The 13445-nt window shown below is 49.1% G+C and overlaps 4 protein-coding genes across 5 annotated transcripts; 1 reads left to right on the top strand and 3 right to left on the bottom strand.

Moving 5' to 3' along the window:
• Nucleotides 1–51: 51 nt before the first annotated feature.
• Nucleotides 52–3270, bottom strand: FOIG_13129 (uncharacterized protein). The gene is made up of 2 exons (XM_031214209.1): nt 3144–3270; nt 52–3096 (listed from the first exon to the last, which is right to left on the bottom strand). The coding sequence occupies exon 2, from the start codon at nt 2813–2815 to the stop codon at nt 575–577; it is 2241 nt and encodes a 746-aa protein (XP_031055919.1). The 5' UTR covers nt 2816–3096; nt 3144–3270; the 3' UTR covers nt 52–574.
• On the top strand, nt 3194–7884 carry FOIG_13128 (uncharacterized protein). 2 transcript variants are annotated; one of them, XM_031214207.1, is made up of 3 exons: nt 3194–3772; nt 3826–4414; nt 4465–7884. In XM_031214207.1, exons 1-3 carry the CDS (start codon nt 3696–3698, stop codon nt 5266–5268), a joined length of 1470 nt encoding a protein of 489 aa, XP_031055917.1. In that variant the 5' UTR covers nt 3194–3695; the 3' UTR covers nt 5269–7884. The 2 variants fall into 2 exon arrangements, with proteins under 2 accessions (XP_031055917.1, XP_031055918.1); XM_031214208.1 differs by having other exon boundaries at nt 3194–4414.
• Nucleotides 5390–7921, bottom strand: FOIG_13127 (DNA repair protein RAD50). The gene is made up of 2 exons (XM_031214206.1): nt 7640–7921; nt 5390–7589 (listed from the first exon to the last, which is right to left on the bottom strand). The coding sequence occupies exon 2, from the start codon at nt 7433–7435 to the stop codon at nt 5615–5617; it is 1821 nt and encodes a 606-aa protein (XP_031055916.1). The 5' UTR covers nt 7436–7589; nt 7640–7921; the 3' UTR covers nt 5390–5614.
• Nucleotides 7922–8206: 285 nt separating this feature from the next.
• On the bottom strand, nt 8207–12837 carry FOIG_13126 (DNA repair protein RAD50). Its single transcript, XM_031214205.1, has 2 exons — nt 12391–12837; nt 8207–12336 (listed from the first exon to the last, which is right to left on the bottom strand). The coding sequence occupies exons 1-2, from the start codon at nt 12595–12597 to the stop codon at nt 8620–8622; spliced, it is 3924 nt and encodes a 1307-aa protein (XP_031055915.1). The 5' UTR covers nt 12598–12837; the 3' UTR covers nt 8207–8619.
• Between the last annotated feature and the right edge of the window lie 608 nt (nt 12838–13445).

Raw genomic sequence — 13445 nt, 5'->3', positions numbered from 1 at the left:
GACAGATGGACAGATGTACAGTTCTCACACATAGTAATAATAGATCGCATATGCAATTCTTTTGTATTGGTTCTCTCACACTTCCTATAAGCCAAGCTTTTTCAATGGTGCGAACTCAAGTTCCAATTCAGCATAGAAGAGGGTCTGGTAGGGCTGGCAGAGCCTCCAGCTAAACTCTGTCCCCAGCCGTTGAGGCCCGCAAACGACCTAGAATCGAGGCTGTGTCGCCGTTGGAATGATATGCATTTTATTCAGTCGATTGAATTTGGGCATCGTTAATCTTCAACGGCCGGAAACCTTGTCCGTTCGCCTGCGTAAATATTGATCGTATATAATCCACCAGTCATGATATCGTCAGGGCTTGAGGTTACTCCACGCCAATCCATGGCATGAATTGACATAGAACGGACTACAATACTACCCTTTAACTAAAATCTAAATATAAGTTGAATTATCTTGAATCGAATATTCTTCCTCCGAAAATGCTCACATTGTACCCAGTGTTTGTACTGGATACGTGCACAAAAAATTGGTTATCTACCCGTACATCGGGAGATATATATTCAACTCTCGCTTAAAGGAAGTCAAGATCCCATGAACCCCATCCATATCCTAGTACCGCCTCTTCATTAACTCCTCCAATGCTTGAATCTGTTCCATTCAGCCATAGTGAGTTGGTCGACGACTGTTGCGTGGCTCCGATCTGGCCCATTCTTCCAACCTCTTGAGTCTCTTGTGCATACTCGATCGACTGGAAGCATGTCGCTTTACCCAAGAACTGATGTAGCAGCCCCGTAAAACTAGCGATGCACTGCTTGATGAGCTCTTCTATAGTCTCGCCATAGTACGCAGTGGCCATACCCCCTTGTCCTGTCAACACGCCAGCAAACTGCTGCATGATGCGAGCTGCTTCTTGTGCCACTGTCCATCCCTCAGGAAACGCTTCGAGAAGCGTGATTAGTAGCACGACTTCTTCCCGGGCCGATGATGATGCTCCATCAGCCCTATACGATGGTACGAAATCATGCATCAACAACAGACCTACTGGCAATAACCGACTCAGCGATACCCTGTTTAGGGGGAGTTGTCGTTGTTGAAGGAGCGCCGAATTGGCTTGGAGTTGCTTCTGAGCAAATTCAAGCTGCTCCTGACGAGTAACAGCTGCAGCAGAGCTGTTGAAGTGGTTCGGAAAGTAGAGAAGAATCAACAAGTGGTAATACTGAGCACTCAACCAGGTGATGCTGCTGTGAATAGGCAGATTATCTGCTTCCATAGGCGACATGAGACACCCGTTGCTGTACCAGTCCTCGATTTCAGACCTCAAACTGTTCAGTACCGTACGCCTATCCGCGGGAGCCAGGCGTGCGGTTTCAGAGTTTTGTTGTAGGTGTACTGCGTGAAGAATTCGATATTCGAGTTGTCGGAGCTGGATGACATGCCGACTGGTCTGTAGGTTCCGAGCATACACAGCTCTGTCCGGACTGGCAAACTCTTCCACAGTCAGTCCTGGAAGCGGTACATTGGCATGCTCATCTGTAAAAGCGGCTGGCAGTCCCTGGGAAGCAGACATCATACGGTCAAGGACGAAGATACTCCAGTAAAGTCGATGTCTGAGCTCGGTTTCCACGGCCGTACGAGGCTGTTCGTCCGGCCTAGTTAGACCGATGACCATGGCTTGTCGTGCCGCAATACCGACGATGAAGTAGGCTGAGGTTGCTGCTGGATCAAACAGAGAGTACAACCCCAACAAGATAAGAATCTGTACAGACTCGATGGTTTCGTTAGAGAGACACTCTTGTATGATGTCTGGGTACACCACATCGAACCGACGTGCCGTATCACTAGGGATCTGCCCAGCCCGTACCAGCGACGTACATCCGATGGCCATAACGAGATACAAGAGTGTCATGGGGGGATCCTGATCAGCAGGAGACGCATCCCCTAGAAGTTCAAGATCTCGCCGTATTCGAGTTTGATCGACAAATGGATATGCCCTGTTGACGTGGCGAAAGAAGGCATCGACAAAGCGACTGGGGGCAATGTCAGGAGGGAGGGCTTGTCTTGCAATCAATCTTCTTTTTGTAACTGATCCATCCGTTGACTCTCCATAAGATAAACGACTGCTCGTGGTTCGCACACTACCAGGATCCCTGTCCTCTGGGCGTATCTCAACACTCTGTCGCCCGGTTGAGGGGTGGTCTAGTCCACGTATAGAGGGAAGAGAGCCTATGGTCTCTAAAGGAGAAGCCATCTGACCTGGCACCCGCGATAGAGGTGATGATGCTGTCCCTGAAGTTGCGATACTCCCCATACCGTTCCGTGGCCCATGACCTAGTACAATACCCAGGTCGGATCCCGTCTCGATACCTTCTATCACATCTTGTCGACCTGGCGGAAGGATGTTTTGTTCAATGTATTGGCTCAGCCATTGTACTCGAGAGCGCAGCTGATGGACTTGAGCCTCGGCATTGGCAACAGGGTTAGTATAGGAACACCTCTGACCGGCGCTGGCACATAGAGAGCAGACGGGAAATGTGCGGCTGCATTTCTTTTTGAAGCTGCGACACCTATCACAGGCCGGGGCTATAGGTCTCCCAGTTGCGCTCCGGCCCGCGACGACCGTTTGAGATTGCTTTTGCTGATCCTGCCGCCGAGCCTGCGCCTCTCCCTGGGTCGCATCCTGCTGCTGTAGCCGCTGGTCAGGAGACACTGGTGGTGAAGCGGACCGGGCCCGACCGATGTCCCTCGGGGATGGAGACACCCTGCGGAGGCGGAAACGGTGGATCGAAGCCTTCATATCAGATGCAGATGCCATTTTGGGCAATGGGCGATGTCAAGAGTAGCGAGTGGCATGGCAATAAATGGAAAGGCCCCAGTAGCCCAGATGAGAGGGTTATCAATATACGATTGATATCGCGGCTGTATAAGAATGCATGCAGAGGTTTTGAGATTGCATGTCATTTACAAAAGGAGAGCATCGAAAAAAAAATTCAATCACCTCATTCGCTGGTAAGATGAGTCTTCAGAACAGCAGATAAAGATACGCCATTGTGCCTATTGTTGATGGATGTTGATGGAGGTGGACCAAATTGCGTGCTTGCACGAGGTTGAGGTGCTATTCCTTCAATGGGCAGGGCACTTGCGTTAGTGAGAATTCGCGGAGCCGCAGGGACAAAGTCTAATCGACCCTGATGAGTTACAGGCGCCAATACGGAGATTTCAGAAAATGTGATATGAAGGTATCACAAGTTCACATATTGAATCAAGTCGAATTGTCTCATTAGATAGACATGTCTCAACGGGCCAGACTGGCAGCGCCGGGTCCTCCGATGCCCGGAGTCGGGGTCGCGCGGACGCCGACCGGGATTACCTAAAGAGGCAATCATACTCACAGAGACAATCATTCGACAACGCCGAGCGGATGAGGCTATTGTGCGGGATCCATCGGCAGCGTCTTTTATCATTAATCGAATGAGACGAGGAGCCGTTCATGAGAAGAGCATTGAGCCGCTGAGAGTATTATATATTACCTTGCTCCTCCCACGTCGTTATCGAATGCTTGCATCCCAGTATTGCCAGAGCTGTTTTATGTCACGTTGTTACATCACTGACTTAGACGTACGTGTGTTCCACGATTTCAGTAAAGTCATATCTGGGTCCATCGTTCAAAAGGACGACTTTGAAATAGAGAAAGAATGGCGTTGGCAGATAAACTAGACGTTCGTCGCATCGCCATCATTGGTGCTGGCCCAAGTGGCCTCGCAGCGGCCAGGTAATCACTGATACCACTTACACATCCAGCCCGGTCACTGACCCTTACTCTAGATACCTTCTTGCAGAGAAAAACTTCTCCAAAATCCGAGTCTTCGAGCAACGTGCCACACCAGGAGGTGTTTGGAACTATACACCCCTAGCCCGAGAACAAGGCTTTTCAGTTCCACGAACCCAGCCTAGTTTCACCCCAGATCAAGCCCTATGGCCTAACGACAATGGCGATGTTGAGTTCATGTCACCCATCTACGACCTCCTTGAGACAAACATTCCTCATTCTCTCATGAGATACTCTGATAAGGAGTTTCCTCAAGGCTCATCACTGTTCCCCCGACATAGCGTTGTGCTACAGTACCTTAAGGAATATGCCCAGGAAATCAACCCTCACATCTCATACCAGACACAGGTGCTGAATATTGAGAAACCTGATCCAAGCCGTTCTCAACCTTGGACAGTTGAGGTGCTCGATCTCAAAGCCAATAAGGTCATCAAAGATGAGTATGACGCTGTTGTAGTGGCGAGTGGTCACTACAATGATCCATTCATCCCCGATATTCCTGGCCTCGTCGATTTTGACAAGGCATACCCAGGGGCTATATCACATTCCAAGTTCTATCGACGCCCGAATGACTTCAAAGATAAGGTAAGGATCCTTGTTCGCCCCCTATCGAACGTTCACTAACAATTACTCAGAAAGTCATTGTTGTCGGAAACTCTGCCTCTGGAGTCGACGTGAGCGCACAACTCTCTACTGTTGCAAAGCAGCCCATCTTTGTCTCTGAAAAGGAGAAGCCCACCGTGATACCACCCGCCAAAGAGCCATGGGCAGCTGGCGTTCCCGAGATTGTCGAGTTTCTCCCTTCTCAGCGTGGTGTTCGCTTCGCCAACGGCCAGATCGAGAACGACATTGATGCTGTCATATTCTGCACTGGTTTCCACTACTCGTACCCCTTCTTGAAGTCTCTTGACCCAACTGTCGTTGTACCCAGTGGAGGCCATGCGGCACATCTCTGGGAGCAAATTCTCTACACCGCGGATCCTACTTTGTCATTTCTCAGTGTTCCACAGCGAATTGTTCCATTCCCTATTGCTGAAGCCCAGAGTGCACTAATTGCTCGCATCTGGTCTGGGCGCCTGAGCCCCCCTTCAGAAGCTGCTATGGAAGCCTGGGTACAGGAGCAACACGAAAAGAAAGGAGAAGGCAAGGCAATTCATGTCATGGCGTTCCCAGAAGATGTCGACTACATCAACCGTTTGTACGAACTGAGCAAAACCGCGACCAAGGCCCCGGAGCTCGGCCTCGAGAATGATGGCGAGGGCAAGAGACCGCCTTACTGGGGACTAGATAAGCGATGGGTGAGGGAGAGAGTACCTAAAATCAAGTTGGCGAGCAGAGCAGCGGGTGATAAGAGACATGAATTGAGGACATTGGAAGATCTCGGATTTGATTATGAGGAGTGGAAGAGGACGGTCGAAGAGGGGGAGAAGTTATTTTAGACTCGATCCCGTGAATTTCTTGACTCTGATTGAAATCGCTCGAATCAGCCCAAGCTTAGCCCAAGTCGTCGTGGTAATAGTCTTCGTTATGAGCTCCCCAAATCATTGACTAATCTCATCAATGATACAGTTTGGAGCCATGACAACATTGCGTGGATCTACACAATTCACATGCTAACGCATCGATATTGTTTAAAACAAGTTCATTGGCAGCAGTCTAATTACAAACGCTCGTATGTTTAATATCCAATAATAAGTGCTCATATACCAAAAAGCAGTTTCGTTTCATGACTGCGGGTATGTTGAAATATCCTTAATAACACAATAACAACATGAAACGCCGTTTTCAGTTGTCCGTCGTCTTTTCGTTACCTGTCGTGACACCCTCTGCGGCATCGACCTCCTCCTTCTCATCATCGCGTCGCTTCAGTGATTTGAGACCTGTTTTGTGCTCCTTATGCTCCTTACTGAGGTTGACTTGCTTGATCATCAGACTGATGATGAGCGACAGGCCTGCAAAGCATGCATAGACGATGTACATTGTTTGCAGACTCTTCCAGAATGCTGTCTTGGCAACCCTACCATCGTGGCCTGTCAGGGAGCCAACGAGCTCGACGCTGCCTGCTGCATTGGAACCGGAGAGTCTATCTGCGAGTTCGGAACCGAGTTCTTCCTTCAGTCTGGGATACTGGCTCTCCATCTTGTTGTTGAAAATGACACCTCCTACCACAACGGAGATTGATGTGCCCAATTGACGGATGAAGGAGAAGCATGAGGTTGCAGAACCAATGTCTCGAGGCTCAACATTCGTCTGGAGTGCAATCAGAGGAGCCTGGAAGTTAGGACCAATACCGATTCCGGCGACGATCTGGAAAATGATGATCTTCGCCCAGTTGGCGCGCGGTTCAAGGTTGATAAAAAGACCGAAGCCAATGACAGTAATGATCAAGCCCAAAACGATAACGAGCTTGTAATTGCCTGTCTTCTTGATGTAGATTCCAGCCCCAGCCGACACAAACGACAGGGAGAGCACATATGGAAGCAGATAAACACCAGAGAGCAACGAAGATGCGCCGAGGACTCCCTGGTAGTAGAGTGGAAGCCAGTAACTGCCTGACATGAAAACAAATGCGTGAGTGAAACCAACTCCATAAGATGCAACACTGTTTTGCGTGTGAAAGAGACGAATAGGGAGAACGGGAAACTTGGCGACTTTCCACTCGTATACGAGGAACAGACCAACGACAAAGATGCCAAAGACGATGAGACAAATCGTCGTAGCGGAGTCCCAGGGGAAAGAAACACCACCAAGCTCAAGTCCGAGCAACCACATAATGGTACCGCCAATGATGAGGATACTGCCAGGCCAGTCCAACGCCAATAGACCCTCTTTCACCGGTGTTCGTGGGTTGTGGAGCTTCAGGACGAAGACAAGGATAACGATGGCAACGGCTGAGATGGGAAGGTTGATGTAGAAACACCATCGCCAGGTGACCTGGCTTGTGAATACACCACCGAGAATAGGGCCAACCGCAGATGCTAAAGCCCAAACCATACCCAAAATACCAAAGTACATTCCACGGTTTCGCATAGAGAAAAGGTCGCTAATGGCGATATTCGGTAGAACGATGAGACCGCCTCCACCAATGCCTTGAATGGCACGCGAAGCGATGAGCATTGGCATGCCATTGCTAATGGCACACAGCAGAGATCCAATCCAGAAGATGACAGCTGCAGCAAGAAGAACAGGCTTGCGACCAAAGATATCCGAGATCTTGCCCCATGTCGGCACGAATGCGGCGTTGCCCAACAGATATGCACTTCCTATCCAGATGTAACCCTGACTAGAGTGAAACTCGTTGGCAATAGTAGGAACGGCTGTGGTAATAATGGTCGTATCCAAAGCGGCAAGGAAGAGCGCAAGACATAAAGCACCAACTACCAAGATTGTCTCCGACTTGGTCCGTCCGGCCTCGGGGTCACCGGCCTCAGGTGCTCCGGGAGATGGGTTACTGCCGGCCGGTGTCGTCTCCGCTCCTTCGGAAGTTGCTTCGGCCGCTGTAGGGTCTTGGGAGTGTCCATTCGCTGCATGAGCTCCATCTCGTTCAACATCAAGAGTACTATCTGAGCTAGTCCTCCGCTCTGGTGTTGGTGGTGAAGCGGCCATTGTTGCGCAAGAAAGCCCAAAAGGCTAGATGTAAAGATAAAACCCCTACTTCCCTTCACCTATTTGAAATGATTGAAAGTCGTCGACGTAGTAGCTGTAAAGATCCTTGTCCGGAAGCCGGCGTTGACCGCAACGGCGATTGCTAATCAGGAACCTGTAGTTTTCTCAATACAGTTATATTTGGCTTGGTTACTCTGCGTTCACCTTACGCCAGTGAAAGATTTTCATACGAGGATCCTGGTCAAAAACGGGAGAAAGAGATTGAGTTGAGTTGTTGTAGTCAAGTGCATTGTGATCCTTTCTCCGAAAACGGGGACCACGCACGCAACAACCATGACTACCGTATTCATTAATTAAATCCGAGGCGCGAGGGCGAGGCCAGGAACTTTTTCGAGCAATTCGGCAAAAGGAGCCGTCTGGTCTCTTGGAGGGTGGAGAAATAATTCCACTGCAGTGAAATAAGAGCGTCAACGACATCAAGACCCCAAGAACAAGGGTGTGTGTGGAGTCCGAATATTATTGCCGGGGCATAATTCCGTAAACTTTTACGTACTGGCCTCCAAGATGATCCTTCGGCTTATTGTATGAATCTAACGAATGTAAGTGTTAGCTCGAGCAGGCCGCTACAACCACAGTCAACTACATATGCAATTGCTCACCGGAATGACTCTTCGGTTCTTGTGCGTGTCTGATGATCGTCTTGCTTTGACTAAGCATCGGAAACTAATTTGATTCCTCTCTAGTTCACCTAGCTTGAGACTTGTCCAGGATGGGCTAGAATGGGTTCCTTGGAATTGCATGACGAGCAGTGTGAGTTCCTGATATGATTTATTCGTATCCCTTCTTCATAATGAGCTGACGTCCTAGGAAGAGACGACATCGAACCAGTTCTCATTCTAACATCGTGCATTTTGGGGCCGATTTGCGTCAGAAGACATCATTTGATACCGCTGCACCCAACACTGAATGAGGCCGTCGATACAATCGAACGTCTGTTTGCCCAGTGTTATAGGAGCAACACCAGGATATTGCAGTGCACAAACGATAGCAAATATATGATGATATTTGTACACGCTCCTAAACGCCAAGAACAATGTTTCGACGCTGATAATATCTCAGTCTATTTTACATATTTGTCCGACATCAAATCTCAAGCCGTCTTGTTTGAGTACTTGATACACTTATTAGAAGATTTTTGTGATGCTTTCCCTCGAGATGACACTGTTTTGTCGTTCATCTCGCTTGACTCTGAAGAAACTGTCACAGAAATCGCTACACCTCATGTGTCGCAAAAAGTCCTCGTCATGAGTAATCACAATAAGCTGGAAATTGCTTTGTGCCTGTCGGGCTTTGATGATCATATGGAGACTCTCCGCCAGACTCTTGATATTGTCGCGATCCAAGTTTGTGGTGGGCTCATCGAGTGCGATAAGGCCACAGTTGACGCCGAAAGACTCAGCCAGAGCTAGGCGAATGATGATAGACGCGAGAACCTTTTGTCCAGCAGAACATCGACCACGCATGTCCATCTCAGTGTCTTGCTTCACCATGCAGAGTCGGTAGTTGTAGCTGCGTTTGCCTGTGTTTGACTCATTGTCTGAACGGATGAGAATAGTATCAATGTCGGTTCCTTGGTAGGTGCTCTGCCACAATTCGCCAGCAATGCGATTCACTTCGGCCATCTTCATGGAGTGAAATTGCATCACAGCTTTGTCCACGGCCGAGCTACACTGCGCCAAATCTTCAATAGCAGCCTTGGTCGTTTCCACGCGAATGTGCGACTCGCGATACTTTCTCTTGGCGTCCTTATAGTCCATTTCCCACTCTTGAAGGAGCCTCCCAAGCTCTTCATCTTTAGTTTTCATAGATCCCATAACGGAGCCTCGCTCAGCAAGAAGGCGATTATAGTGGTTCTCTTGCATGCGAGCTTCAGCCTGGAGGCGTTCGTAATCCTCATCTGCATTGCGGTCTTCCAACTCAGCGATCTCTTGACGGATAACGTCGATCGTGCGAAGGTTCTTGCGGTAGTTTAGGTTGTCTTTGATGTTTTTCTTCTTACGGTCTCCATTGTCAATGTCCTGCTTGAGCTTGTTCGTACGAACAGTAAGGTCTGTGACCTCCTTTTCAGTACTCGCAATTGTCTTCTCAAGTGTGGCAATGGATCGTTCATTAGATGCAAGATTAGAGGGTCCGCCCCGGTCGATATAATCTTGAATATCAGCATCCATCATCTTCATCTCGTTGACAGAGTTGGCTACGGCATCACGGGCGTCAGCAATGACTTGCTCCTTGGCCCGGCCGCGTCTTAGGACTTCATCACGGGCGGACCTTGCTTCAGTAATGCTGGGCTCGATGGTCTCCAACTCCTCATCAGCTCGCTGGATGACGTCTCGTTGATGCGAGGCCTCTTCTTTCAGTGCCTGGATCTGATTCTGGAGGTCCTGCTTTTTGTCTAATTGACCCGCTGCTCGGCTGATCTTGTTTCTTAACTCGCTCTTTTCAAGCTCAAGAGAGTTGAGCTGGTCTTTTGTGCGCTGGCGATCCGTAGTCAACTTCGCGATGCGATTTTTCAGGTTCCTCATCTGGTCTGATAGGCCAGCTTGAAGCTCATGAATCTCGTCGGGACTTCGAGTGACCCCACCTGACATTTGCTGAGACATGATACGGTCAACCTGGTTCTCGGAATCTGCAATATCCTTGACAGTTTGTGCAATGCTGAGGACCGTCTTCGACATATCTTCTAAGTCTTTCTGCTTCTCTTCCTCAGCCGACACGACGGATCCCTGTTCTTCCACTTGTCTCTCAAGGGCATCAAACTCTGCTTCGGCGACCTTGCACTCTTCTCGAAGACTAGGCAGTTCGGCAGTCAACCGCTCATACGTATCATAAGATCCCCTGACGGATCGTAGCTTTTCTAAGTTTGCGACGGTGTCCTTGAGGTCCTTCTCTGTATCAACTTTGCCTTTGGGGTCAAGGTGCTTGTCGATCCTCTTGCTCAAGCGCTCCATGCTTGTAGCTTGGTTGTCATCAAAATGGCGATCACATAGTAAGCACTTGCGTTTAGTATCAAGCAAGCGCTTGCATTTTGTGTAATAGTCCACGAGAGCGTCGAAGAGGCTCAAGTCATTCCTGAGCTCCTCCACCTGTGACTCAGTGACCTCGATTTCTTCTTTGTAATCCTCAACGGTAGCATTGTCGCGAACGGCAAGAAGAGCATTGACGACCTGCTGTTGGCAAGTAGCCGCCTCCTTGGATTTCTTCTCATGGGACTCCTTAGAAGTCCTCAATTTGAAATCCACTTTCTGCTGTTTTTGGCGGATTTGTTCACGACGCTTCTGGGCCTCACTGACAATCTTGCTCTGGTCCTTAACCAATGCCTGGAACTTGGAATCGAGTGTCTCCGGCTGCCAATCACTGCCAAGAATCTTGTCGAGCTTCGGCTTCCAGGTGCTTGTCAGGGTATCAAGCTTGCGCTTGCGGTCAGCAAGTTCCTTCTTCCTGTAATCAAGTTGGGCTCGCTCAGACGCTAGACGAGTACATTCTACAAGCTCCCGGCCTAGCTTATCGTTCTCATTTTCGAGCTGATGTAGCTTATCGTTCTCGTCAGAGATTTGGCGGTCCCAATCGGCGTTCTCGAAGGTCTTCTGGGCTGTCTGAAACCTACTTTCAAGATCTTGCATCTGCCCATCAAGTACAGCCTTGGCACCCTCGTCCACGTCTATCTGACTTGACTCGTTCTGGAGTACCGAAGTGCGTTTTTCAATAGCGCCCATTCGTTGTTTCGCGGATACGCGGTCTTGTGTGCGAGCAGCTTTGCGGCCTTCAAGCTCAGTGATGACGCCAGTGGCCCGGTCGAGCTCAGCGGAGTTTTCCTTCTGCAAGCGCTCCAGGTCCCGTTTCTTCTCGCTCAGAAGTTTTTGAAGTCTGTCATTAAAGGATTTCACATGGTGATCCGAAAGATCGCCGTCAAAGCCCGAGAAGCCGTAAGACTGGGCGGCTTCCTGAATGGTTTCCATGCGTATCTTCAATTGACGCTCGTACTTGTCTTTGTCCGATTGGTGTTTGCCCTGTTCGGAAAGCTTGGCAGAAAGTTCCTTTCGTGATTTTCCTAACTCGGTCTGCAATTCATTATACTGTGCTTTGTTCTGGTCGGCCTCATCCTGAAGATGCTGCATACGGTCTTCGTAATGTGCTAGGTCACCCTCGAGCTTTCCGTCGTCATCGGGCAATTCATCGATAGTGGCCTTCAATTCTTTGACAGCCTCTTCTCTGTACTCAAGCTGCTCACGCTTGGTGTTAAGGTTCTGCACAATTGCAAGGTGGCTGTTCGCCGTTTCTCGGATGTTTCGGATCTTGTCTTGCGTTTCCTCCATTTCAGAACTGATCGACTCACAAGTTTCTCGAGATCCCTCAATTTCGGCTTGCAGGGCTTTCATCCTCTTCTCAGCCCTGTCACCACGATCCTTGTTCACCTTGTTATGAGCCTCGTCATTCTGAAGCTTACCGAGCTGCTCGACTTGTTTCTTTCGGAGGACCTTGAGGTTGTCGATGGCTTTCGTATATTTCATGGCCTCAAATATCTCGTCAAATCGTTTCTTCAAAGCAGCCGGCTCACTCAATGGCCAGAGGGATTCGTCTTGGTGGCAGAAAATGACAGCATCAAGAATTGCAGGAGAAACACCGAGACGCTCTGGGATCATTTCATCTAGCTGAGCCTGCCGAGTAGAAGTTGTTGTTCGCTCTCCATTGTTGACTACAACCAGGGAGCAGTCTAGGGTTTTCTGAGAGCGGGTGGTCTTCTTGACGGTAAGTTGTAAACTTCGAGTAGCGACATGTTGACGGTCATTGATCGATCGAAATTGGAGTTTGACCTGGGCCATAACCTCCTTCTCACCACAAAGCTACATTATGTTAGCATCAAGATCTGCTTATTGAAGAAATGCGCATGTCGGCACCTTTGGATCATGAATGAAAGCGCCACCCTTGCTGTTAGGCGGCAGCTCGCCGGTCGTGGCATATTTTAGACACTCAATGATTGTTGTCTTTCCCGATCCATTGTAGCCGACAATAAGAGTAAGAGGCGTATTGAACTGGATAGCTTCACGGACTGAGGGGCTGAAGGACCGCACACCCGAGATCGAAAGCTTGTCGATTCTGGACATGGTGACTACTACCTCATCAGGGGAGCGTAGTGACGGTAGTGTCGATTACGGAGATTATATCATTGACTAATAAGAAAAGCTGCAGTTCACAGGTCACAAGAACGTCGAGGCCTTGGATAAGGTAGACAACAAGTGTCGCTCGTTAGCGTGGATCAGGCAGCTGAAGTCAAATTGGCGGGTAACGCGACGTTAGGTACAAAGACGCGTTGAGAGGTTCGAAAGCCAGGACCAGTCGATGCGTAAGCACGTGCTTGGTTTAGCCGGAGTTCCCGCGGCTTCACTGGGGAGAGAAGATGGAAAGTACCATGATCCATCAAATCTATCACCCATCCTGCCTGCCTGTATGGCCTGTTCACTAATCATTTCTCCAAAATTGGCCAGTTTTGGAAAGCTGTTTGAGCTCAACAATACACTTTAGCATTGTTTTGACGCTGGCGAAACCGTTTCATTTTCTCATTCTCTCATGGCAAGTAGTTTGTGACGTTTCATCAATTGATGAGATCGACTAGAAGATTACGTCTTTTCGACGTCAGCAGAGCATCAAGTGGCAAGTCTCCAGAGACCCCTAAATCAAGCCCTCCAAAGTCCCTGGGTCAAAACACAAGCAAACCACACCAGTCCCGGCGCCACTCCGCTTTGGGTTTGTACAACGTAGACCCGAGACCCCTTACAGCTGGAGCGACAATGCTTGATGGTTCTCCCTGAGAGCCTAAGGGCCTCGAAGGGTCTAGAGAGCTGGAGAAGCAACGAGATACAAACATTTTAGGGAAAGACAAGAAAACTTAGGATCTCTGTCCTAAGTGACAAAAATATTTAGGTAAGTTTAGTATATCTTAGCAGGTCTTTAG

This window comes from Fusarium odoratissimum (assembly GCF_000260195.1).
Source record: "Fusarium odoratissimum NRRL 54006 unplaced genomic scaffold supercont1.31, whole genome shotgun sequence".
NCBI lineage: Eukaryota > Fungi > Ascomycota > Sordariomycetes > Hypocreales > Nectriaceae > Fusarium > Fusarium odoratissimum.
Note: the sequence above shows the minus strand (reverse complement) of the source record. Positions and strands in the feature narration are given on the sequence as shown.